Source organism: Galeopterus variegatus, unplaced genomic scaffold, assembly GCF_000696425.1.
Source record: "Galeopterus variegatus unplaced genomic scaffold, G_variegatus-3.0.2 Scaffold2280, whole genome shotgun sequence".
NCBI classification, from domain to species: Eukaryota; Metazoa; Chordata; class Mammalia; order Dermoptera; family Cynocephalidae; genus Galeopterus; species Galeopterus variegatus.
Genome location: NW_007728391.1, coordinates 67,309 through 95,005, shown reverse-complemented (window position 1 = coordinate 95,005; position 27,697 = coordinate 67,309). Strand labels below are relative to the sequence as shown.

At 41.9% G+C, this 27,697-nt stretch overlaps 1 protein-coding gene across 1 annotated transcript; it reads right to left on the bottom strand.

The window, feature by feature from the left end:
- Nucleotides 1-7,220: 7,220 nt before the first annotated feature.
- BHMT2 (betaine--homocysteine S-methyltransferase 2) lies at nucleotides 7,221-27,438 on the bottom strand. The gene is given in 8 exon segments (XM_008581146.1): nucleotides 7,221-8,202; nucleotides 14,826-15,054; nucleotides 15,314-15,496; nucleotides 15,740-15,887; nucleotides 17,509-17,693; nucleotides 18,569-18,700; nucleotides 21,396-21,528; nucleotides 27,406-27,438. Coding segments are annotated over 8 exon segments (1,293 nt in total). The 3' UTR covers nucleotides 7,221-7,952.
- Between the last annotated feature and the right edge of the window lie 259 nt (nucleotides 27,439-27,697).

Below are 27,697 nucleotides of genomic sequence, written 5' to 3'. Positions count from 1 at the left end.
CTTCCTTAAGAAAATGGAAAAAGAAGAACAAACTAAACCAAAAGCAAATACAAGTAGGAAATAACAAAGATTATAACAGACATATATGACATAGGGAATTAAATAAAAAATAGAGAATATCAACAAAACCAAAAATTGATTCTTTAAAAAGATCAACAAAATTTGCAAACCTTTATCTAGACTGACCAAGAAAAAAGAGAGAAGACCAATGTTACTAAAATCAGAAATAAAGTGGGGGCACTATTACATTGTCATTATGGGTTTTTTTGGTGGTAAGACTCAGTTCTTTCCCTTCTCATTTGCATTTTTGTTTTTGTTCTTTCTTGTGTATTTGTGGTAGTGATTATTGTTTTTTGGATTCCAGATGCAGGACTTCCTTGAGGATGTCTTGTAGGGCTGGTCACGTGGTGGTCAACTCCCACAGCTTTGGTTTGTCTGGAAAATACACTATTTTTCCCTCATTTCTGAAGAATAGCCTTGCTGGGTATAGTATTCTTGGCTAGCACTTTTTTTCTTTTAGTATTTTGAATGTATCATCCCATTTTCTTCTGGCCTGTAGAGTTTCTGTTGACAAGTCTGATGTTAGTCTGATAGGGGGTCCCTTATAGGTGATTTCATGCTTTTCTCTTACTTCTTTTAAGATTCTCTCTTTGTCTTTGAGCTTTGCTAGTTAGTTTGACTATAATGTGTCTTGGAGAGGAATCTTTTTTGGTTGTATCTGTTTGGGGATCTTTGAGCCTCCTGGATCTGAAGGTCTGTGTCTCTCCCTATACCTGGGAAGTTTCCTGTTATTATTTCAGTGAATAGGTTTTCCACACCTTTTCCTTTCTCCTCCCCTTCTGGAACACCCATGACTCAAATGTTTGTGTACTTAAGGTTGTCTGCTAGTGCTCTTAGATTTTCTTCATTTTTTAAAATTCTTTTTTCCTTTTTTTTTTTTTGACTGCCTGTGTTATTTCAAAAAGACCATCTTCAAGATCAGAAATTCTGGGGCTGGCCCGGTGGCGCACTGCTACAGTGCGCCACTTGGGAGCGCAGCGGCGCTCCCGCCGAGGGTTCGGATCCCACATACAGACCGGTTCCCGCTCACTGGCTGAGCAAGGTGCAGGCCCAGCACTGAGGGTTGTGATCCCATTGCCGGACACGAAAAAAGACAAAAAGGGGGAAAAAAAAAAAAAAAGATCAGAAATTCTTTTGTCTGCTTGTTCTAGCCTGCTGCTTAATCTATCAGTTGTGTTTTTTATTTTGTTGAGTGAATCTTTCACTGTCATGAGTTCTGCTACATTTTTTTAAAGGTGTTGTTCTCTTTGTAAATTTCCACCTTCATAGCCTGGATTTTTTTTCTCATTTCATCATGTCGTCTAACTGAGTCTTCTTGTATCTCAGTGAGTTTCATTAAGATTGTTGCTCAGAATTCCTTTTCATTTCAAGGGTTTGCTCTTTATAGGATTAGATATTTGAGAATTACTGTATTCTTTTGTTGATGTCATATTTTCTTTGGTTTTCATATTTCCAGTGTCTCTACATCTGGTCATCAGATAGAGCAGGTGCTGCTTCTATTATTCTGGAGTGGACTTTAAGGAGAGAGACGACCTCTTCTTTTCCCAGTCTCCTCTGGTGACTCTTCTTGTGTCAGTGCAGTTGAGTGTCTGGTGGGCCATCTGCACTGTGGCTGTGGCAGTGAGCTTCTTTTTTGGGCAGCTGTGGTTATGGCAGTGGCTGTGGTGGACCACCTATGTGGAAATGGTGTTTTCGGCATGCTCTCTTGCTTGCTTCTGGAAGGAGGAGGCTGCAGCCCTCTGCTCCTTCCCTAGGAACCTGGGTGTGCTCTCTTGCCTGCTTCTGGGCAGAGGAGGTTATGGCTCTTGGTTCCTTGCCTAGGACCCCAGGCATCAGAAAATCTTGACATAAATTTTGAAGCTAACTTATTTTATTGAAAAAGTAATACCTACCCATATTAAAAAGTGTAGACACTGAAAAAGGAAGTCTTTCTCCTACACTACACTTTCAATCACCAGTGTTTCTTTCATGAAAGGAAAATATTTCTTCCAAAAATCTTCTATATGCACACAGTGGGAGTATACTTTCATTTAAAAACATATATAAGAGATTCTTCCATTTTAGTACATATTGGTCTTACATCTTGTAGATGTTTCATAATTCACTTAACTAATATGTCATTGATGGTTATTTAGGTGGTTTCCAGACATGCACCTTTGCACATATTTGAACATAATTGTAAGTTATATTTCTAGAAGTCAAATTGCTCTTTCAAGGGTGTATGAATTCTAAATTTGATAGATATGGCCAAATTGCTTTCCAAATACTTTGTACAATTTACACTTCTACAAAGAGTGTATGTGTGAGAGTGTCTTTTCCCCTGCACCCTTATCACAAAAGGTATTATCAACTTTTTGGCCTTTATCGATGATAGGTTAAAAATGGTATCTTGTTGTTTTGCTGTGCATTTACCTAATTTTGAATGTGTTACTTATCTTTTCCTATATTTAATAGATTAAGGATAAGGAAATCTGTTTCCTAATTTATAGATTAAGAAAAGTTTCTCTTAGTTTATCGAATGTATGCAACTATTTGAGGCAAGATATTAACACTCAGATTGCTTTAACCTGTAAATTTCTTATCCCCCCCTTTATTCTTGGCACTGGAAAGATATAAAGTGAATATTTCCCCCACCTCCAATAAGGTTGCCTTTGTGGAAAGAGGACTTCATTTTCCCATTGTTTTTAGCGTGACGTCCTATTGTAACAACAGATCAAGAGGGAAAGAGGGTTTTTCAGAAAACCTTAAATGGTTGTGGGCATTGAGAGAGGTAGGGAGGAGGCAGGATGAGGTGCATGTGGTGGGCACAGGAGCTGAGAGCTGATCCCCAGAAGTTGCTTAAGAAGGGAGGGGACCTGCTGCCTGGGAAGGGAAGAGTCAAGTTGAGCTTGGCAGGTACCACATTAGGGGATAATGTGTGGATGCTCAGAAGCTGTCTGAGCTCTGTGTCAGTGCCTGCAGATCTGATACCCTGTATCTGCTCCACTAAGTGCGCCATGATTCTTGGGGCATCTGATTCACTGTGTCATATCCTACACTTGGAACACTGACTGTCAATTAGGGGTGATGGTGATGATGCTAGTGCTGGCACCAAGGTTTCGCTTGGTCCCCAGCTGGTTATATTTCCCTTGTAACACCTGTAAGCTCAAGACAAAGGGGTGGAGTAGGGTTCTAAATGCCAATCACATAGGTGAGCCCTGCCCCCTGCCCACATATGAGTGGGGGGAGGGTTGAACCAAAGCAGCTCAGGACCCCGTACTGGGAGAGCGATTACTGTCCCCCACTACAGATTTTTCCCATTTGACTTATGTTTGTTTAGAGTATTTTTGGGTGTGTGTGTTCATACATTCAAGATGTTTATATTGTAAAATTTATCAGTTTTTTCTTTTATGGCTTTTCTTTTATGGATTTATGGTCAAAACTTTGATCAACCTTGAACTTATTCTAAGAGATCCAGCTTTTTCTTCCCAGGTGGTTGACCAATTACCAATCATTATTAAACAATCCGGCTTCTCACTGACCTGAAACACCCACCGTTATCACACATTTTTATCTATGTTTATATTACTCTGTTCCAGTGATTTTTTTTTAAATACAAGTACCCAGTGGTTTTAATTATTTTATATTACATATAGTAATTGTCTGGCAAGGCCACACCTTCCTCACTATCCCTCTTTTTCTAATTTTCCCATAATCCCTACTTTCTTTTCCACATGAACTTGAGAGTTTGCTTGTCTATTTCCCCTCAATCCTGATGGTACTTTTCATTGGAATTATATTACGTTTGTTAGTCATTTTAGAGCAACTTGACATCTTAAACTAATGTGTCTTCTGTGAACATGTGTATAGCCTGATTGAGGTCTTATTCTGCATCCTACAGTAGCACCCCCAAATTTCCTTCAATAGCTCTTGTACATTTCTTGTTAATTTTATTCCTACATATTTAATCATTTTTACTAAAAATGTAAAATATTTTCTTCCATTATACTTTCAAAATAGTTGTCAAATGTGTATAGAAAAGCAATGCCTTTGGTATATAAAAATTTTAACCAGCCACCTTACCATATTCTCCTCTTGTCTAACACCTTTTCAGATGATCTTGAGATTTCTAGCTGCATAACTATTTCATCTGAACAAAATAATAATTTTATCTTTGCTTTCCCAATATTTTTAATTCTCTAGATGTATTATCTAGCACTGTTAGAATAAGGTGAACAAGAGAGGAGGTACTGAGCATACTTTCTGGACTTTATTTGGGGGTACAATTATTAAATTGGAGTTGAAATACACGGTTTGATATACTTTTCTCCAATATGTTTTTATTATTATTTAAACTGTGATCCAATCACTATCTAAATTTTGGAGTATTTCAATGTAGGAAATCTCTTTTAAAAACTACTTTATCGGCCTACCTGCTTATTACCTCTTGGAAGTTTAATTTCTTCAATATCCTATTAGAGGCCATTACATTTACTACACCAAGAATGAAACTTGCGTGTTTAACAAACTAGAATGACTTTTGTCCTATCAATAATGCTCAGACTACAAATCATCAAGGCAAAGCAACACACACAAAGAGATTATTAAAGACTCTTTTTGAACGCAATTTTTGGGGGCTGCACACTATTTCATCAAACAAGTGTAACCTACATTATTGCTCAAGCTGATCTTTTTTTTTTTTTTTTTTTTTTTTTTTTTTTTTTTCCGTGTCCAGCAACGGATCGCAACCCTCAGTGTCGCCCCCGTACCGGACCGGGACCGGCAACGGGATCGCAACCCTCGGTGCTGCTCCCGCGCCTCGCTCAGCCAGTGAGCGGGAACCGGTCTGCATGTGGGACCCAAACCCTCAGCGGGAGCGCCGCCGCGCTTCCCAAGCGGCGCACTGTAGCAGTGCGCCACCGGGCCGGCCCTCAAGCTGATCTTTAATGCCACATCCCATCTTCTCTTGTCACTCTTGGTCTGTCTGCATCTCTTCAAATTCATTTTTCTTTATTATTGTCCTTATTCATATCTTTCAACCCATGCTACTCCAGTGACTAACACATTCTGAAGAATATATTTTAACTATTTTTTCATATATCACAACTGTCAACCTGAAAAGCTGGTGAATGTCTCTACTCTTTTTAAACATCCAAATGAGTCACTCTTTGTTAATATGGAATTCAAGTGATGTTCATTTATTATGGACCAATGGACCTAGATTTAAATGTGAAAATATAATTCATTTTTATTGTTACATTACTTCTTTGAAACTAGATGAAGTTCTTAGTTTATGCTAGTGCAGACCCAAGGAAGGGATTCAGGGTGGAGGACAGTTCCCCTTCCTGATGCAGCCTCTTCATTCTTGCTCTTTTCACAATGTCGTGCACTGCCCTCTTCCCATAATCTTAATCTACTAAACAAGCAGTTATTGTGTGAGCAGTCCACTCCCGGAGTGTGATGCTCAGGACCAGGCATGAAAAATAAGCAGAGACTGTGATAATAGAGTGTGCCCAGAAGAGAGTCACCATAAGGATGAGAGAATTGGAAACCAAGTCACATATATATTACATTATATAATGTGCAGTGAGTGCCTACTATGTGCCAGGCACTGTTCCTAGGTATCTTGTTATCTCAATTAATCCTCATAGCACTCCAGTGAGAACAGTTCTATTTTTACACTCATTTTACAGATGAGGAAATTAAGACAGAAAAGTTGAGTACTTTCTAATGTCACACAAATAGTAATTGGCAAAGCACATCTTAAAGGCCTATGCCTTTTGATGAGTTGATGAATATATTAACCACCCTGATCATTATACAACATATATATATGTATGAATGAAAACATGAGATTGTACTCCTTTGATATGTACAATTACAAGGTGTCGATTAAAATAAATAAGTATATTAAAAAGCCTATGCTTTCTGGTTGTAAAAAATGAGGAGGAGTGAGTATAGGAAAGCTGTAACAGCTCTCTTTAAAATTTTGGAGAAACCAGGGCTAGCCGGTTAGCTCAGTTGGTTGGAGCACAGCCTTATAACACCAAAGTAAAGGGTTGGGATCCCCATATTGGCCAGCTGCCTAATTAAATAAAACCAAGGAGGAAAAAGCTGAGCAGATCATGGCCTGGAAAATAAAGGTAGCTAACATTATATTAAAGAAATTTTATAAAGAAACCGTAAATTTGTTCTATGGGTACTCAAAGTATAATATTTGGACCAGCAGGTAGAAGTTGTTGATAAGTAGATTTCTGGTCAATACAGGGAATAACTTTCCAAGAATGAGATGTATCTTAAAAAGGAATAATCGATCTTGAGAGGTAGTGAGTTACTACTGGCAGGGTCCAGACAGAAACTGGATGTCCCCGGTTGGAGATGCTGGCAAAGATATTCAGGCACTTAATCAGTGGTTTGGATTAGTCAGTCACCCTCAAAGACCCCAAAGCTCTTGAGTTGATGGTAAATGATTCACCCTAATTTCTGGTGGCATATTATGGATAAAGTGGCAACATGGAATGAATTCGAGGTTGTCAACATTACAGAAACATCCACGTCAAGATTGAAGAGTTGATTCATATTAAGGAACATTGATAAAAGTACTTTAAACTCAGCAACAGAACAATTTGGATAGACTCTGATGAAAGCAGCAGCTGTGCGCATGACAGAGGCAGTGCAATATGGTGGTTGAGAACACGGAATCCAGAGCCAGACCATGTGGTTAGTTTAAACCCCAATATACTAATCCCACATGTACTAATTGTGTGACCTCGGGCAATTGACTTAGCCTAGTGAGACCTCAGTTTCCTCCTCTGTAAACTAGTGTGTTAAAAACACTATCTCATTAATCCCTGTGAATAAACACACACACACACACACACACACACACACACACACACACACACGGGTCTTCAAAAAGTTCATGGAAAAATTCCCATTATCTTTTAATTTCATTTTCCATGAACTTTTTGAAGTATCCTCATGTGTGTGTGCACACTCGTGCATGCGCGTGTGTGTGTGTATGTGACAGAGAGAGAGGGAGGGAGGGAGGGAGGGAGGGAGGGAGAGAGAGAGAGAGAGAGAGAGAAGAGAAACTAGAACAAAGCCTGGGACATAATAAGTAGTAAATACTTGTCCTTATTCCTAAGAATATCCATGAATTTTAAATATTCAAACACTACAAAAGGTAAATTATTTTTAATTTTGCCAATTGTCATGAATTCATACATTGTTGTGAAAAAAAAAGAGAAACAGGCACACAGCAAGTAACACAAACATAAGTCAAGAAAATATTGGACCAAGATAGATTTGAACTCTGACTTTTAAAAAGGTATTATTAAACTGTTTATCCATTTTTACTTATTTTAAATAATCGACAATAAGTATTTCAGTGATTATCTATTATTATGTCTAGCACAATGCTAAATAAGCACAAATATAATAAGAAGCTTATGACATGGTCCTCGTCCTTAAATAGTTTATAATCTAGCTATTTGTGATTATATAGACACATTTAAAAAAAATTCTAGGACCTATTACCTTTAAGTAAAAATCATCTTTGAAAGTCATCACTTTGAAAGGTTATACATGTATTTCAATAATCCTGCCATTGCGCAAAACAGTTTTTGCATCTTTCCTTTTGGGATTCTCTTTGCAGTGATTATATAAATCCTTTAAGAAACGCAGACCCATTGCTTGACTTTAGAGTGCTGCTCCATCTTCCTCGAGCACCTAGCTAGTCACCTGAAGTATTCACTAGGTTTGGTTCTCAATGACTTCTGCTTATTTTAAAATGTCAGATTTACCCTAAAAGACAAGTTTGGCTGTTTTCGATGATCTTGAAAAGAATGCACTGCAGAATTACAGGCCTTTCTCACTCCTCTTAAACTCTGCTGCACCACCCATCGCAGCGCTTAACCATGGCAGTGTTGACTGGAACTGAAGGGCCTGTGCACGTCGGGGTCATAGCTGCAGCTGGAGACGGCGGGGCAGGCTGAGGATAAGGGCGAGGAATGTTCCAGATGGGGCTGGAGGGCAACTTCTTTCTCTTCTATTACTTCAGTATTTTCTTTCACTACTCCTTAGACGTCTGGCTTTGATAGCGAAGGACAGAAAGGTCTGCCTGAAGCTGGCAGCAGATTCTCCCAATACTCCCTTCTAGCCCTGAGTTAAAAATATATATATAATTAATTAATTAAAAGCTTCGTGCCAGTTTTATAAGTCCGATATGTCATATATGTATGCATATATGTATGTAGGTGTGCATGTATGTGTGTGTGCATATACACACACATACATACTTAAAGCTTGGTGGATGATCAGGCTACTGTGGAACTTCTGTTTCAACATACAAAGGGAAAAACGATGTCCATACCCATTAATGCCAGTAGCCTTTCTCACATTTCTGTTCTTGGTAACAATCATTACGTTTCATACCACCTTTTAGAAAAAGACGTGTTTCAGTTTAACATGTTTTTAGGAATTACAGTCATTCCAAAATTTCTAGCAGAGTCCTTCTAACTCTACTCAGTATTTTAATGTAATGAGAAGTATATGAAGACAGTTTTTTTCTTTTTTCCTTTTTGTCTTTTTTACTGACCGGTAACGGGATCGCAACCCTCGGTGCTGCGCCTGCACCGCGCTCAGCCAGTGAGCAGGAACTGGTCTCCACATGGGATCCGAACCCTCTGCGGGAGCGCCACCGTGCTCCCAAGTGGTGCACTCTCCAGTGCGCCACTGGGCCGGCCCTGAAGACAGTTTTTAATGGAATAAGACAAAGTGTAATTCTTCAAAAAGTAACTAAGAACAGAATACAAATTACTTTGTCAGTATTTGTTCCTTGTTTTTAGACAAAGAAAGAAGAATACAGAGGTTCCTGGTCACAGACCTTTGTGTTAAATATATTTTTACAGCTTTTCCCACTTTACTTACAAAGTAATGAATAAATCAGTATTTTTGGATGATGAAATATCAGAAATCTGGGTTTATACAGGTTTCTATGTAATCACAAATTTCTGTGAACATCGGTGGGTTTGGGAATTCAGGGTACAAGGAGTGTTTTGCTTTGGTCTACAGAATAATATTTTGATTTTAATGGCTAATGAATTTTAAGGATTCCTAGAAGATGATAATTAAAATAAGCTATTTCTCATTTATTGAAACTATTTTAATTGTCACCAAGCTACACTTTCCTCACCTTTTAATTACATTTATATTTAGTACTTTTTTCTAAATATGATACCTGAATATGGTACTTTTTTCTAAATATGATACCTTCTCTGATAAATATCCATCCTCCCAGAAGAAAGGTTTGGCTAAGTGATTTATTTTCTGCATTTACAGTATAAATAAATTTACATTAGGAAAGTTATTCCAGTTCAAAATGAAGACTGTTTCAAATCCCACTGATATGAATAAAGAAGTACAAAATGGATTAAATACATAACAGCACCGAATACAAAGGAGAAGACAGCAGCAATTGTGACTGGTTTCTAGAAGACAGAAAGATGACGGCATTGGGGAGGGAGAGTCAGACATGCAGTGACCCAAAACAGAATAGTAATTCAGGGGGCCCCAAGAAAAATGTCTTCAATAATAAAGTGACTGAGTGTAACTTAGAAATTGGAAAATTTCAGAGAACGTGAAGGCCTGTTATTTTTCTTTCAATAATGAAAAAAGAAGTTAATTAGAGATTCCTAGAAAACCAAATGTTGTACAAATAAAGTCAATCCAAATATGAAGCAAATTGAAATATGGCATGAATTCGGACAAAAGATGAAATGTAAAAGAAGAGAATCTATTTGACCTTGAAGCTTGGAACATTCTCCTACAAATGGCTCAAGTTTTGTAAAATAGGATCATCTCTCTTTCTCCATGGTCCCATGCATACCACTTTGTTCTGCAGTGAATGTTTAGAAAACCACTCATGTAACAGGGTATTAGATTGGAAGCTTTATTGGAGACACCAAGATATGATAGATGTCAGGTATCGAAGGGAGTTGCAGGACAGACACTGCAGAAGTTTCAAAGTAGGTGGCCAAGAACCAGTGAGATGACATACCTGGCTCTACACTGGAAAATCTAGATCACAAGAGAACAACGGACCAGTTACTTTGCTTGTGAGCAAAGAGGATGCTGTTAAATTGAGATCAGACCACACTCTCAGGGTTTGTTTGTATAATGGAAGGGTGAAAGCCATTTTGAGCCTGATGAGAGCAAGAGAGCCAGCCTGGAGATATCTATAATCTGGCCCACTAGAATCACTAGGAAGGACAACAGGACCCCCAAAATAGGGAGTTGCCTGCTGGAGGAGTAGCCTGCTGGAAAAGCCAGGGTCTGAGGAGGAAGTAGCAGTGGGAGAAAGATGCCTGTGGCATGAAAAGTACAGACAAAAGTTAGCAGCGGAAGGCTCTGAAGAGCCATGAACGTGCTCATGAAGATCTGCCATGCTCAGCTAACGCAGGCTTCGTATGCGATGCCAGTCAAGTAACAACAGTATACTCCCTTTTCTATCTTCTCTCCTCGTATTTTGAGTCTGAAGAGGAAAGGGAGGGTTAGAAGCACAAGGCAGAGAAAGAAGGATGACACTGTCCTTTCCTGGTTTCTTGCCTGTTGAAGGCTTCTGCTGGACAAAGGGAGAAGTTTTAAGTTTGAAACATGTTCTGATTATTGATTTTATGTGGAACCGAACACTTTTGATTACTGAATCAACACTGTGTCTGCTAAGTAAAGTGATTATGGAACTTTCTGTTGCCTAAGAGTACCCAGAGAAGTCCTGGAGCATGTCAATGTTTTCAAACAGGGACAAAGGAAGGAATTCATCCATTGAGCAGGTTTAAAGGGATGGAGGTAGACAAAAATATAGTTGGGTTCTGATTATATTTCATGAATCCTGCTTGTTTAATATGATAATTATAATAATAATGTAATGTTATTCACTGGCTTTATATTTTTAGGATCAACCTGCAGACAAAGTTTGGCAGACTTAATTATGATTACAGAACAGAACATAATGGTTATAAACCTTGATGATGTAAAAGTAATGGTATAACTTAAAGATGCCAAGAGGTGGATGAGACAGTAAAAGTAGAGAGAAGCAGAAGGGAATCAATTCTTATTTTATAGAAAGTAGAGTTAAGAGATCCTGCCTTATACTGATGGATTAAGAAATAGGTGGTTAAATATATTTTTAACTTAAAAAGTGTATGAGTCTGTCTTTGTTGCTTATAACAAAATACATGGAATTGGGTAATTTATAAGCTTACAGTTTCTGAGGCTGGAAAGTCCAAAGTCCATCTAGAAGGGCGGTGACAGAAGGGTGGTGACAGTGACCCAGGGATCTCACATTGCAAGATGATGGAAGCAGAGAGAGCAGAGAGTGACAGACTCTTCATGCTCCCCTTTTAAAGCCTTCCAAACCACACCCATGACCACCATTCTTAATCCACTCACTACTGCACAGTCCTACAATCCAATCACCTCTTCAAGGCTCCACCTTTTGATTACCATGATGTGATTTCCCACCCTTTTAACAGTCACAGTGGGGGCTAAGGTTCTAATACATAAAACTTGGAGAATTCAAGTTTCAGTGAGTTTTGGGGGGACATAATTCAATCCACTACAAAAAGATAACCAACAGAAGAAATGAAAATGTTATAAATCAAAATTGGGAAAAGGAGAACAGGAAGACAGGGAGACGATTATGTGATTTAAGTTCCTTAGCTTTTGTAAAGGGTTATTAGTAATTATTGCTTAAAATTGACAAAACAAAAAATAGAGGTACAAGACTTCAAAACACAAATGACAAACAGTTTACCTCTGTGCTATGGTCTGAATGTTTGTGTTCTACCCACCCCACCCCCCACTTTTTAAAAAAAATTTTTATTTAATCCAAGTTGATTATATATATTTTGGGGGTTCAAAATTGACAAATGTTGATCAAATCAATATTCCTAGCATATATATAGTTACAAATCATAATTATTCTTTATGCCCCTTGTCCAATCTCTCTCCATCCCTCTCTCCCTCCCCCCCATCTAAGTACCCTAGATTTCTTCTCTCTTTCTGAAAGAATAATGGTTACTCTGTTAATTTGTTGCCTAGATGATCTGTCCAATGTTGAGAGCTATGATCAGGTCCCCCAATATTATAGTAGAGCAGATGCTTCTTCTGTCACTCTGAAATGGGTTTTGTGGAGAGAGAGATCCTCTTCTTTTCTTTATCTCTGCTGGTGACTCTCTGTGTGTCAATGCACTCCAGTGGTTGGTGGACCATCTGCATGGTGGTTGTGGTGTCTAGCCGCTTTCGCAGCAGCCATGGTTATTGTGGTGGCTGTGGTGGGCCACCCACAGGGAGGTGATGTTTTTGGCATGCTCCTTGGAGCTGGTGGTATGCCTGTTTGTGGGGAGTGTCTAGTTCCTGGATCCATGCTTTGGGACCCTGAGCAGGACCTGAGGCGCTGGTGCAGTGTGCCAGGTTGTGGGAGGGGTATCTGGTCCCCAGCTCCATATCTCAGTTCCCCGGGAGGGCCCTGAGGTGCTGGCATGGTGTGCCTGGTTCTAGGAGGGTGATTCAGTACCCTTCTCCATGCCTCGGGTCCCTGGGTGAGCCCCAAGACACTGGTAGGGTGTGCCTGGTTGTGGGAGGGGGTCTAGTCCTCAGATCCATGCCTCAGGTCCCCGGGTGGGCCCCAAGGTGCTGGCATGATGTGCCTGGTTGTGGGAGAGGGTCCAGTCCACTTTTCCATGCTTTGGGTCCCTGGACAGGCCCTGAGGTGCTGATACAGTGTGCCTGGTTTTGGGAGGGGGATCTGGTCTCCAGCTGCATGCCCTGCGACCCCAGGTGGGCCCCAAGGTGCTGGTGGTATGCCTGGATGTGAAAGTGGTGTTGGGTCCACAGCTCTATGCCTCATGTCCCCTGGTGGGCCTCAAGGTGCTGGTGGTGTGCCTGGGCTGGAACTAATTTTTTTGTCATTTGCTTACTTCTAAAATGGGGGAACTTCCTGTGGAAACCAGTATTTGAGCTCTGCAGTTGAGCTAAATTGCTGCTTTGCTGCTGTTTCCCTAGGGAAGGCTTTTGTGCAGCTCAGGGCTTAATGGTTGATCTTATAGGTACTTCCGGCTCTCCAGAGACCAGGTGCACCTCGGTTGTTTAGAAACTCTGATCTGGGCCTGAGTTTTTCCATCAAACTGCACCCCATGCATTTCTGCATTCCCAACCAGTCTCCTCTGAGTGGTCCTGAGCTGATTGCAGGGGGTGGATCAGCTGTCCTTGCTGTGTCCCAGTGTTCCCCCAGTGGGCCCATCTCCCCCACCGCCCATGCTTCAAACACTTCCCATGGGGTGGGCCCTGCACCGGTCCCTTGTGATGACTCACTGGCATCTGAATGGCTTCCCTTTTTCAGCTGTTCTGGCTCCTCGCTCCTGTGTGAGTCCATGGGAACCCTATTAGTGCTCTTGCTGTCCTGGGGGTCACCAAGGCTCTCTTCTCCCCTGCTGCCTCCAAGCAACTTCATCTGAAGGGCACAGCTGCAGCTTCTGCCGGCTCCTGTTCCATGTGCTCAGCAGCTCGAGCCTTAAAGCGGCTGCGGCCTGAAATGCTCCAAGCAGTTTTTTCTTTCTCTCATCATGGTTTCTTCCACCTTCATGCACTCCGTAGGTCTCTCCTCCTCTTCCCCTGCACTCCAGTGGCCCCAGCTTGGCTGATGTTACATTTTTATAGTTGTAAATTGGTTGATTTGTGGGAGAGAGTGACGCTGAGGACCATCTATTCTGCCATCTTGACCAGAACTCCCTCCACCATCCGCTTTTCATAACGTTGAAAAGCATTCTCTGCTCATAAACTTAATCACCAATGTGATGGTATTGGGAGGTGGGGTCTTTGGGAAGTGGTTAGGTTATGAGGGTGAAGCCCTCATAAATGGGATTAATGCCCTTATAAAATAGGCCCCAGAGAGCTGTCTTGCCCCTTCTACCATGTAAAGACCCATCAAGAAGGCACTAGGAGAAAGCCGGCTCTCACCCAAAGCCAAATCTCCCAGCACCTTGATCTTGGACTTCCCAGCCTCCAGAACTGTGGGAAATAAATTTCTGTTGTTTATAAGCCACCCAGTTTATAATATTTTGTTATAACAGCTAGAATGGACTAAAGACACCTCTGGGATTGGAACTGGTGTCAGGAGGGGGTCTGCTAGGCCTCATGGCTAGCTTAACATCAGCACAGCCAGGTTAAGCACCTTTCCCCCTTCTCCCCCTCTCCCTTCTCTTTTCTGCTCTGGGAACTGAGGTTCCTCTCCTGGGAAGGGATAAACATTACTGGTATCATCAAGGGAACGTCTTGTGGGCTATGTTTAGCAGGCTTCGGACTGGAATGATTTTGTACTGAGATAGCGGCTAATCAAAAGCCTATGCCCTAACCGACAAGATGTCATTGGACCACAAGGGCTGTGTCATCTTGCATACCACTGATTTCAAAATTGCCCATCATTCTGCCTGAACCCTCCCTAAAAGTCTTATAAACTCATGTTTTCCTTAGTTCAGGGGAACTGATCTGGTTCAGTCTCCCCTCCACATTAGTGGAATAAACCTTTTGGCTATAATGGCTCCTGACTCGGCTCTCTCTCTCACTTCTCTGTTTTGCCAAACCTGAAAGGGGCAAATTTTACTTTTCATTTCATATACTTATATGCCTTTTGAATTTTCATTACCATATACAGGCATAGTGTTTACAGTAATACATAAAATGAGGTTAAAGGAAAATAATAAGAATGTTAATTTAAAAATTCCTACCTTGCTCTAATCCAGGGTTTGGTGTGCATGTCCAAACCACTTCCCCAGCTGCCATGTTTTTCTGAAGCTGGTGGCAAAAAGCCCCTTTCTGGGGCCAGCTCCTCTGCAATGGCCCTGATGTGGTAGGGCTCAAATCCACAGCACCCACCAATGTACCTGACCCCTAGGTTGTAGGCTTCTCTGGCATACTTCTGAATATCCCATCTGGTGGTAACTCTGGGCTCCAGTCCTGTAATACAATATACAGTTACGACATTTTTGTTACTGTCCCCATTTTTAAATGATAGATGCTCTGACAGGCATTTTTTTTCCAATTAAAAAACTGTAACCATCAGATTATGCATTCTTCAGCTACCTCATTTTTTATTAACTTTGAATGTTTTTGTCTTATGCAGCCTCATATTGTAAAGCCGTACCATAGTTTATTACAGCCATTTGAATTTTGTCACAAAGAGAAATACAAAGATCTAATGCGGTCCCGAGCTTACCAAAGGGATATTCTGGGAGGTCCACAAACCCTCCTTTGCCACAGTCGGGGGTGTGGAACCCCAGGGGCTGCACCATGAGGTGTGCTTTCAGCCCCGCAGCCCCAAGGCCCTCCTGCATGAGCTTTATCGTCTGCAGGCTGGTCGTGGGCCCAAATCGGCAGTTCACCCCAACGATGGAAGCCCCTATGCAAAGAAATGAAGAACTTTTACATTTTATTATTTATTCATTTGTTCATTTATTTATTTTTTAATAGTTGGGAGGTAATTTAGAGATTAGCTATCCCCCTCCACCTCCAAAGATTTACAGATAAGGAAACTGATTCCAGTTAATTCTTTTATTTCCAAACTGCTCTGACAATATCAAGCACACCGTTCAATTTCATAAACAGCAGATGAGCTGATTATCACATTCTACATCCGAATTACCTGCCCTCACCAGCCGCACAGCACATTCTCCGGGCGTTACATCACGCATGTCTCCCTCCGGCCCTATGCACATAGTGGCTGCCACAGGTTTACCCGCTGCTTTTAGGACTTCCACAGCCCACACAGCTTCTTCAACATGCTCAAAATACTAAGAGAAATGTCACTTTTTATATTGAGCCAAATATAAGGCAGATTTTGAATGGTAGAACATAAATGTTGCAAAGCAGTTATAAAAATTACCAAATTCATAAGATGTAACAAAACTTGCTAAGGACCGTGTCTCTATCAAACTGACTAAAGAGCACCTGAGTAAATATTTTAATTTCTTTAACGATAATATATAGATTTTGATTCATGGAACATAGCTTTTCAGTGAGATGACTTAATAAAAAAAGAAAAAGAACAAATGTTTTTAAAGTAACTGAGTATTTAAAATCATAAAGTATGAAGGAAAAAAGTTTTACTAACACATTTTGGACTCATCTTTAACAGACCTGAGGTAATCTCTGAAAAATAATGAATAGTTTATCATGCTTTACACTTCAAAGTGCTTTTATCTTCACTTGTAGTTAGAAATTCATAAGTGCTCCACAAAGCAGGAAAGGAAACATGATTAATTCCCCAGATGAGAAGACAAAGGCATAGAGTGGGAGGCAGAGCTACTCGGTTTCTTTGCCGGTGGTGGATGGGACACCTTGTCTGGTAAACCCACGCCATTTGCAGGGGTGCTTCCCAGGAACCCCCTTAAAGTGCCACAGTTGAAGAGCTGACCTTAAGGTAACTGGATAAAAGCCAGCAGAAATCTCCCTGTTTCTTCCCTCTTGTCTTGGAAACAAATTCTGCAGAAGCAGTGTGTGAAGAATGGCAGAGAGAACCGAAAGACAGGCTCTTAAACCCACGAAGTAAGTTGTGTCCCCATCCATGCACAGAACACAGAGGGCAGCGTCTGTGCTAGTCTCTGTGGACGATGGTTTAGCCAGGCTTGGGCGGCACTGATGAGGCCTTGGGAAGGCTGACCAGGCAAGGTTTACAGTAGAGTTCAGTAAAGTGATTGGGGGAATAACAGTTTGGAGGCTATTTCTTGTTCAGGATAAGGACTTGGGTTGAGGGCTTGACCCCAGGCCATAGCACGTGTGGGGAAATGGAGAATGAAGGCTTTCTTTTTGGAGGTGGAGGGAAGAGAATGTTCTGGGTCTTCCTGTCCAATTCTTACTGATTGTTTCTTCAAAATGCCACTCACATGTTACAGCTTGAGTGAAAGCAGAGAGGCAGGAGTGCGCAAGGCAGGGATGGACAAGGATAAGGAAGCTACTGGGTGCTGAGTATATTGGTGGGGCCTGGATGAGCCTGAACAGCCACCTACATCCCAGGCTTTGCTCCCTCACGGTCTCCAGCTCCCTCGCCCCCTGACACACAGTGCCTTTCAGCCTGGCCCCTCTCTCAGGAGGGGATGCTCCCTGAGCAACTGTTTCCTTCCCCTCACCCCATGTTGCAGGGTCCCCCAAGTCAGCTGCTGCAACCACCCAGACCGTAGAAAACCAAAGGCTACGGTCAGGCCTCTCCTGAGTCTGTCCTTTGGCTCCCCAGAGAACCTGGCATACAAATGAGGGAATGTTGGCCTTGACTGCAGTGCATTTAAATAAACCTTTGACCATCCACATGGAGGAGATGAGGGCAGAAGGCAGTCCAACACCCTAATGGAAGTTGAAGACTCTGCAGTTATTCTGGTCAAAATAGCTTTGATCATTTTCCTCTAACACTAGGCTTACCTCTGCAATCAAGAAGTCCACATTTTTCCTGGCAAAAACCTCTAGCTGTAGTCGAAAAAGTTTTTTAATTCTAGCTTCATCCTTGTGGTGTTTGTACACTGATGTCTGACAGATCCCCCCTGCCACCAAAGCATCGCCTTTGCCAGCCACTTCTCTGGCGAGGTCACAGGCAGCAGCATTTACATCTTCCCACTGAGGTTAGAGAGCAAGAGTTCAGATGGTGAGCCTAACATTTTAAAGGGAAAATTTACTAGATAACAAGAAGGCAATGAGCAAGTGAGATGAGTACTGCGGTATGAGAAGATGAGCAGGTTTGGATACATCGCTTCTGTTACCAGTGACCTTCTATTTCCATTATTGTACTCACCACATTGGATTTTAATAACTGCTTACTTGCTTGTCTCCCACACTTGACCGGGAGCCTCTTCAGAATGGTGTCTATGCCTTTGTATCATCTTTGTATCTAGCGTGGAGAATGGACTAGAACAGGTACTTAATAAGTGATGGTTGGTGGAATGAGTAAATGGGCATTAACATTTACAAGTATTAACACTTTACATTTGCAGAATAGTTCACAATACTTCCACCTCCTTCATCTTCTCCACTCTTCTCAACAGGTCTGTGAACTTAAGCATGACTGTTATCTCCATTTTGCAGAGAGAAAACCAATGCTCAATGCAGTTAAGTGTCTTGCACAAAGTCACACAGCCAAATAGGTGGCAAAGTTGAATACCAAACCTAGTTTTTCTCATTTCTAGGCCAGTGCTGTGTTCTTTAGGACCTCTTGGTCTCCAGATGGACAAGGCAGAAAGGAAAATTGTGAAATGAGAAGGTGAAAAACACAAAGTGTTTTTCCAAATAATAGCACAGAAGGATGGCCATACCCTTCCAATGGCCTATTGTCTCCCAGTCCTATCCCTTCCTCTACCTAAAGGAGCAGAAAAAGCTAATTTATTTTGTGTGTATGTTCATTTAATAATAATAGATTTTGTGTGGATTTTGTAATCAAGCATAGGAACACATCAAGTCAATTCCATAGCTTCCCATGAAGAGGTTACGCTCCATCCGCCCCCCATCTCCACCCCTCAGTTATAGTTTACCTTGCTTTCCATATTGTCCTCACTGGCAGAAAAGGTGAAAGTCTGCATGACATTTGATCCCGCTCTCAAGAATTCCATGTGAAGCTGACGAACTATAAAGTAGGTGGGTTTTTTTATTGAAACAAAAAAAAGGTAAAAATTATAGAAGCTATGATTTTCAGCTGCAGCAGGTCACTCACTCCCATCTCTTTCAATCAGACCCAATTTCAGACCTAGCACTGATAAAAAGTTGCAGATTAAGGTTAGTAGAATTCAAGGACAGGACATACTGTTGAGAATGGCCTCTTATTGTCCTGCTGAAGGGCCTGAGTGGCCTGGTGCAGTCCTATGCAGAGACTAAAGCCTGGGTGGCCAATTGCTCCTTGGTCTCTTCATCCAGAGAGGTTTATTCCTATACCAGTGTTGGGGGGATGTAGCTCATCTGCTGCAGCCAGCACTGAATGCAGCCCCCACAGTGAATGAGGAAACTCTCACAGGGAGCAGAATGCGTGCAGGTGGCACCCACATCAAACCAATGCAGCAGCAAGCAGCTGGGGAACATGGGAAAGCAGTCTACAGCTTCCTCTGCCTGTCGAGCTTCCTCTGCTGGTCGGAAAGTTGTTCCTTCTGTCTTTACCACCTCCATCCCCATAACCTTAGCCTTCTATTTCAACACTTTCTTCCGGGCTTAGCAAAAAGATCTTCTAAAACTAAGAACAAGTTCTTCTTAGGCTAGATAAAAACTTCTTGCTAAGTACCAGAGAAACAAAACTTTGTCCTGTCCTACCACAGATCTCTGGGAGTCTGATGAAATAATGATAATGGCCATCAGGTATTTATGATACGCTGGGAATTTCTTTTCTCTTCTTTTTTGAAGGGTGTGATGGTTTATGTTTTAAAATCGTACCACACTGATCATGATGACTAGCATACACATTATATGGCTTTTCTCTTGGGTATTAACATTGCAGTATTTTTGTGTACTGAAATGTTTCAATAGGACCAAGAACATTAGAGAATAAAAATCTTAGATATAATGAACACAAATAATTCTGGTTTTCTACCCACAGAATTAATTTAAACCCCTTGTGAATCAGAGGCATTATAATTTTATGTAGTTTTGTTTGTTTGTTTGTTTGGCAGCTGGCTGGTATGGGGATCCAAACCCATGACCTTGGTGTTATAAGGCTGCACTCTAACCAACTGTAATGTCAAGTAGTTATGAAAAATAAAAGTTTTCTTAAAAGTAGACAGCATGAATTTATGCTTCCTTGTACTTTAATCTTTAGTTTTTATAATTTAAGCTATATCCATGCTGGCTAAAGCACAATCATACATGACACCTCAGATAACTTCCATGCTACCACTGCACAAGTTTAGTGATTTTACTTAAAAAAAAAAAAAAAATCAAACCACCATGAAAATAAAGTGGCAGATAAAAGTGAAATAATAATTTGAAAAGCATAGTGCTTATTTTTCCTCTTTAGACTCAAATCTAAATTAAACGCTATAATTATAATCTCCAAACTTCTGAAATGAAATTAACATTTATATATATGGGTTTTGTCTATGGAACTGTAATTTGCAATCAACAAGAGAAAGTTACTATTGAGAGAATAATATATTTGGTTACGGTTCCACATATCTGTAGTAGAGACAAAGGCATATGATATTAAATCTGGCTCTGAGTAATGCAAGGGACAAATTTTTGACCAAAGATCAAAATTACAATAATCTGATCTTAAAATTTCAACTTATATGAGATTACTCTTTTAAGAGTAAATGTGCTGTTAAGTAATTGTTTCAATAACCTTTGCTTTTTAAGACTACCTGCAAACTGACCCTTTTCTTTAATCATTGTCACTTACCAATATTTTAAACTGACCTCTTTACTTCCATGTTGCTATTTCAGTATGCATTCGGATTTGAGGCAGCATAAGTTTGACTTCATAAAAACAATAGATAATTTAATCTTGGCATTTCATATGGGTTAACTCATCAGTCCTCACAACCAGCCCATGTCGTGCCCCCATATAATATATGAAGAATGGATCCTTGGAGAGGTCAAGTGACTTGTCCAAGGTCACACAGGTTTGTCTGATTCACTGTGCACATATGATTAAAATCAGAGCTAATCAAAAGTTCCATTCTCAGTTTGCATTCTATTTCACCCATTGCATTCTTTGGCTTTATTTTCCCACTTTAATTTAGGAAAGCAAACACCAAAAAAAGTCAGAATAGAACTAAAGTTCCAATTTGATGTTGCTAACGAATCCCCATCACAGTTTCTACCCCCAACTTCTTTTTTTCCCAGCCAGGAGGATAATGTAAAACTGTTTATTTCTTTGCTCCCCTTTTCCCAGAACCCGGTTGTCTGTACTCTGTGAAGCTGGTGACTACTGTTAATCATTCTTCCTATACACACTGTTATAACATAGTATGCATATTAGTCAGCAGGATGAATCTGAAACAATAACAGTTTTAATATTTTAAGGAAACTTAAATATCTACAAGGTAAATATTCATGGAACCAATATTAACATGTATATTTTAGCACTGCCTATACCTGAAGATGCAAGTGTGTGTGTGTGTGTGTGTGTGTGTGTGAGAGAGAGAGAGAGAGAGAGAGAGAGAGAGATTTTCTTCCATATGCTTCAGCCCATGTACTACCATAGTTTCCACATCTTGGCAATTTTGGCAAATGAAACAGTTCGTAGAAACACTTGCAATTACTTCTCAATCTTCTCTCAATCAGATTTGAGCAAAATGTTACTCGGATAAACACTCTGGGGTGAGATGGGCGCTGACCTGCACTTGGATGTTCTACCACTGCTTCCGGAGTCCAGAGTCCAGCCTTCACATAGCCTCTCTTCTCCAGAGTTATGAGAAAGCTGCCATCTCCAATCACAACTTCCCCACTGTCCAGACGTTCCAAAATACCCTGAAGAAGAGAAAGAAAAATCACCTAAGCACTCCCCCACACATACATTTATTTTTCCCTGAAAGCAATTTTTAATTTGAGGAAAAGTGGTATGTTCTTGGAGCTCTACTTGTTACAATTGTGTCTAATACTGTTTCAGAAAGATTGAGCATACTATATTTTTTGGCTAATCCAGGTACCTATTTTGTGCAATCAAAGGGCCGTGACTATTTTTTCTCAACATTTAATGAGTCAAGTTATAGTGAAAGTGCTGATTCAATGACAGTTATTTGGTTTTTCAACATGTTTGTGGCAATACTGTTTGTAGCCTAATTAATGTGCATTCTCTATTCTTCTTTGCTAATGCATTTTGTGTGGGGAGACAATGTCCCATCCCCAAAAGTAATTCTCAGGCTCCCTTGCTGCCCTGAGTGGCTCTGTAACACAGTGCTGGCCGATGAGACATAGGTGAAAGTTGGCTGAGGATTTCTGGAAGAGTTTTGCTTTTCTGATATGAAGATGCCCGCTCCCTTCCATCTTGTCTCTTTTTGTCCTTCCTAACTGGAATGTCAATACAATGCCTGGAGGGACAGCAGTCACCTTGCAGGCATGCCATTGAAAGCAGCATGCTAAGGCTGGTGAAGCCAGCTGATAACTGGCTTTTTTAATGTCATCCTTTAGTCAGTGCGCCAGCCTCAGACTGCTCACCGTGTGATCTCTTGTTAAAGAAAAGTAAACCTCTTCTTTGTGTAAGCCACTGAACACGATCCTAGAGGAGACAACACTTCATATTCATGCCCTGCATTTGGCCAGCGTGTTCACGTACATGTTTTCATTTGGTACTCCCAAAACGCTGTGACTGAGGCAAGGCAGACAGTTTTTATTCCCATGTGTAAATGAGGAAACTGAGGCTGAGAAATGTTGCAACTTGCCCAAGATCACAGAGCTAAGTAAAAAAGCAGACATCAGATTTTCTAAATTCTTAATTTAGTCTCTATTTTACCCCCTTTCTATTTAGCCCATCCATAACTTACTTAAGACATTGTATCCAGAGCAGTTAGCCACGGGTTGCAATTTCCTGTGTCTAAAGCACCCCTCCCCTAGATGCCTGCATGGTTCATCCCCTCACTTCCTTCAGGTCTTTGGTCAAGTGTCATCTTTTCAGAGATGCCTTCCCTGACCACTCCAAACACCCCCATTGCAATCCTGATCCCTCTTATATAGACTGCATTAGTTGAAGATACACTTTTTATTGGAAATAGGCTAGTTCATTTCAGACTTGCCCACTGCTGGACACAAAGCAATGCATGGATGGGGGAGAAAAGCCCCCCGGTGCCTTTTCTAACCAGTCATATCTGTTCTGTGAAATCAACATAAAACCGTTTTGGTCCTAAATCCAAGGAAGACATCAAGCAGGGTACAGATGCAGCTTATTGGGATACATGTTGGGATTAGGGTAAAACTAAGCAGCTGGAACAGAGGCCTCCCCAAACTGTGGCTTTAAATAAAGGTATTTTATTTTTTCTCTCACATAACACTCTCAAAGAGCACAGTCCTTTCGTCTTAGCGCTTTGCTATTCCCTATGGCGGGGGTTGGCATGTGACAGCCCACAGGCCAAATCTGGCAGGCCACCTGCTTTTGCAAGTATGGTTTTATTGGAACCCTGCCCACTGAACTCCATATTGTCTATGGCTGCTTTCATACCACAACAGCAGAGCCGGGCAGCTGCAGCCCAGACCGCAGGGCCCACAAGCTCAGAATATTTACTACCTGGCTCTTTACAGAAATCATTTGCCACCCCCTGTCCTGGGGTACTGTCCTCTTAAGCATGGCTGAAACTGGGTCAGAGTCACATTCATAATCTGTCTCAAATGATGAAAAAACAAAGTGTGATAAAGCTCATCATAAAATTTTTAGCCCAGACCTAGAAGTGACACATTTCACTTCCACTCACACTCCCTAAGTGCGACTCTAGCTGCATGGCTGTACTTCACTGCAGAGGGAAGCCAGAAAATGTCCTCAGGGGATGCCCATGTGTCCAGCCACAACTCTATTACTATGGAAGGAGGGGAGAACAGGCTGGAGAGAAACTGGCTGTGTTCTAGTGTCTGCCACCTGTTATTTCTGCTCAGCTCAGTCCATACCCAAAGTGAATGGCCCAAGGTGGTCAGGAGCAAGTTTCCTAGGACACTGAAGAACAAAATGATCCTTGTCACATTTTGGCCATATTATTTGGCATATTATTTTCTTCAATCTTTTCCCAGGAGGCTGGAAGGCCATAAAGGCAATAAAGAGTACGAGTGAAGTGAATTTGATCTTGGTTGCAAGAGACTTTGTCCTTACCTTAGTCATTCCTAGATCCAATAAAAATAGCCAGGAATTAAAGCAGATGTGTGAGGATCTTCCCACAGAAACCATTTTGTTGTACTTTTCAGGACAGCCCTGTTAACAGTACTGAACCAAACATTGGAGGCAAAATGTGGCTTGAATAATTTCTCAATCTCCATCCAACGATATGACTAGGGAGGGGGTTTACTCTGGCTTTATCCCCTATATCCAGTTCAGCTGCAGAAAATACAAACCACACCAGTTATTTTAAGCTGAAAGGAGTTTAATATAGAGAAATGGGTGCATAAAAATCCACACTAGGCCCCCAGGAATGACTCAGAAAAACACCACTGAACTGGCCTGCTGGGGGCTGCACTCTCTACCACAACTAAGAGAAGCTACTATCGAGCTGTTGGCTTCAGGAATATATTATGCAGGTGTCACACAGGGATAAGGGGCTGCTGCAATTGCCAGGGATGCTTTCAGCTGGACACTGAAACGCTGACTGTGGTTGTGCTTGCTGTGCTTCTGCCTTCCCAGACCCATGTGTGTGCATCTGACTGGGGATCCTGATTCTTGTGTGAATCTTAGCTGAAAAGGAGTCTGGAAATGAGCTTTCTTTCCTCTGCAGTACAAGAAGGTATATTAGAAGGGTTTGCACTGGAGGCTAAATACCAGCTTACCATATCTACAACATTTTACTGTGCATGTGGAGGATGGTCAAATGGAGCCCAGCTATGCAAACTGTGTTAACCAAAATCAGTTGTGGCAGAGAAAGCTCCTGACTTTGGTTATTTTTCCATATTTTATATCTAAAGCTGAATTTTAGCTGAATGTGGAAGAATTGTTAATATTTACTATGATTCTCACCTTTCCCTACTCCCTCCATAAAGTGTAATTCACTCTTATTCATTCTTTTCATTTCGTACTGTTGAAACATAAAAAAGGACTTAAACTTTTATTGAGAATTTCCCACATGTCAGGTATTACGTTCTAGGCAAGTGGGATAAACACTGGAATAAGACAGGGTCTCTGCCCTCAACAATCTCAAAGTTTGGGAAAGGCCAATAGATCAATAAATAATTACAGCAAAATTGATAGATAAATGCTGCAGAGGAATATAGAAGAGAGAATTAGAGGTATAGTCATTCTATACAAGATCTCTTTTTGAAAATCTAATACATTTCTGTATATGTGTTAAGAATCCAAATTAAGGCTGGCCGGTTGCTCAGTTGGTGAGAACACAGCCTTTAAACACCAAGGTCACAGGTTCGGATCCCCCTCCTGGCTAGCTGCCAGAAAAAAGAAAAAAAAAAAATCCAAATTAATATTGCACATCAAACAATTCTAGAGGGGAAAAACATTGGCACAGAATTTGGTTGTTATAAATTAGTCTCTCACCTCCCACATCCAATCTTTCTCAGGGTTATGAAAAGAGTATCTATTAAATATTGCTCATATGTCCCCCCTTTCTCTCTGCCATTGGATTATTAAAGTGGTCTGCAACTCACTCCAGCCCTACTCTAAACTATCTTCCATTGCTGCTAGAGCAAAGCCTGGCCTGACCCACTCTCAGCTGTGATTGCCCCTCCTTTGTGTCCTGCTAACTTCATACATCCTCCATTCACGCATCCACCTGTACTGCGCTATCTGTTTACTTTTTTTTCTCCTCAGCTTGACTGTAAGATGCCTGCGGGCTACTGACATATCTTATTTGTCTGTATCCCTACCACCTCATATAGCACCTAACAAATAAACTATGCCAAGAGTTAGCAGAGAGACAGGACTGTTTTGAAAATGTCACATGTGACATGTGTCACATCTGCTAGAATTTTGGTCCTGTGAAGAAAAAAATGCCACTCTTTAACAGAAAACTAGCTAGGGTTTTAAGAACATTGTAGTACCTATTTTGACTGTGTCTTCATGATACCAAGTAAAGGTAAGACATTTTCATCTGTTATCTGAATATTTGTTCAACATTTTAAATTTGCCATTTTTCTACACAGCAATTAGCAAAATAACTAAAACATCAGATTTGAATTCAGAGCGTTTTTTTAGCTCTGCCTTCTGCTACATTAGCCATCTCAATTAATTACTACAGTAGTATGATATGAAGACAACTCTAGAATGACAAATACAGGAATGCATAAAATAAGGAACACTGTAAGTTAATTTGCAGTACATTTATGTTTTCATTCCATACTCCCCTTCAGTTTGACAGTGGATCTGCTCTGGGTCTGATAGTAACCTGGCTGGCCTGAAACTAGGCCTGGGCAAGGCCACCTCCGGAGCCGGCTCAGCAGGTGGAGGGTGGGTGGGGTTTGCACGGACCCCTCCTCCTCCTCCCACCCGGTAGCCCCCCGCTCCCAGCCTCTTTCCCAGATGTCGGCATTTTAAAAACCTGTTTAAAAAATGAACTGTAACAATGAACATAGCATTAGTAAAAGCTGAGGGAAAGAAGTCAGCACAATGTTCTTTGCTTATCTCTTCATTAACCTTACTTCCTTCGATTCCCACATTTTACTTTTATATATTAAAAAAAGTATCCCAAAACATGTTTTTTAAACCTATATTCCACATCTTATGTAACTATTTTCATTAGTGTGTCCTTTTGATACAGTTCGGATCAGTCTGTGATGTATATTTCCCTTTGTAAGAACATTGCCAAAGCACTTTGCCTGTTCCCATACTTGGTTTTTTAATTGGCTGCCTAATAACTTATTAAAAGGATGGACCTTAATTCTATACACCCGTTGCAGGGTATCTCAATTGTTCCTAACTCTTTAGTATAAATAAACCGGTGGTGCACATTTCCAATCCTATATCGCTCGTTCCCTCTCCCCCACCTGCCCCCACTTCTGAATTACGGGGCTCAGATGGGTTGCTTTGAAGGGTCCTGGGGATGTCCTTCGCCCAAGTTCATGTCCTTCCTAATTTTGTTCAGTTTCTCCTGCCGCCAACCCCTATCACATACCCAGAGTAGAAGTGGGGGGATAAAATGGACATCTGGCGACCAGACTAGGAAAGGGGCTGGGGGAGCCGGGGACTACCGGAGGGAGGAGGCGGAGAAGTCCCCGCGAACGCCGCCACCTACCTACCGCCTCCTGTCGCGGCCCTGCGGGTGTCCTTGCCCAGGACTGGTTTCAGGCCCGCCGGCGACTCACATGGCCAGGCTACCGCCTTTTCCAAAACGCGAGGGAAATCCGACGAGGGAGGCAAAAATGAGCGCGACCTCCGAGTCCGAAAGCCATATGTCAAACCCCGCTCCACCCCGCACTAGATCGGTGACTCAGATCGAGTCGCCCGACTCCGAGCCTCAGTTTCCTCTTCTGTAGAATGGGAAGATGCGGAGATACTTTGTGCACAGCACTCTGCGGTGCCAGGCACCGAGTAAGGGCTCCATAAAGTTAATCAATACGTGATCGGGTGAACCCAGGCTCAGAGCAGTCCAGCCCAGGTGCTCTGCCAAGGCCGCAGGGCTTGGCTAGGGGCCGAGGCGACATCTGAACCCGAGTCGCCGGGAGCCCAGCGACCAGGGGCTCCGCGAGGAAGGAAGGGAGAAAACTCACTCTCTTGGCCCCCGGGCCTCCAGCTGGTGCCATCGTGCCGCCGCTCTGCCCGCTCCGGTCCCCGGGCGCGACGCCGTCCAGGAGCCCGCCCCTGGCCCGGGGGAGGGTCCGACTGCCGCCCGCCGGCCTCCTCGTGCCCCCGCCCCTGGCTGCCCGCTGGCCTAGCGGCAGGTGCCGGCGCCCTCGACCTCAGCCTGGGCCTCGTCATGTTCCGCCTGGGCGCGAGGCTGCTGCGGGGCGTCCCGCTGCGGAGCTGCTCCCCGGGGACCTCCCCCGGGCGCCCGCGCTCGGT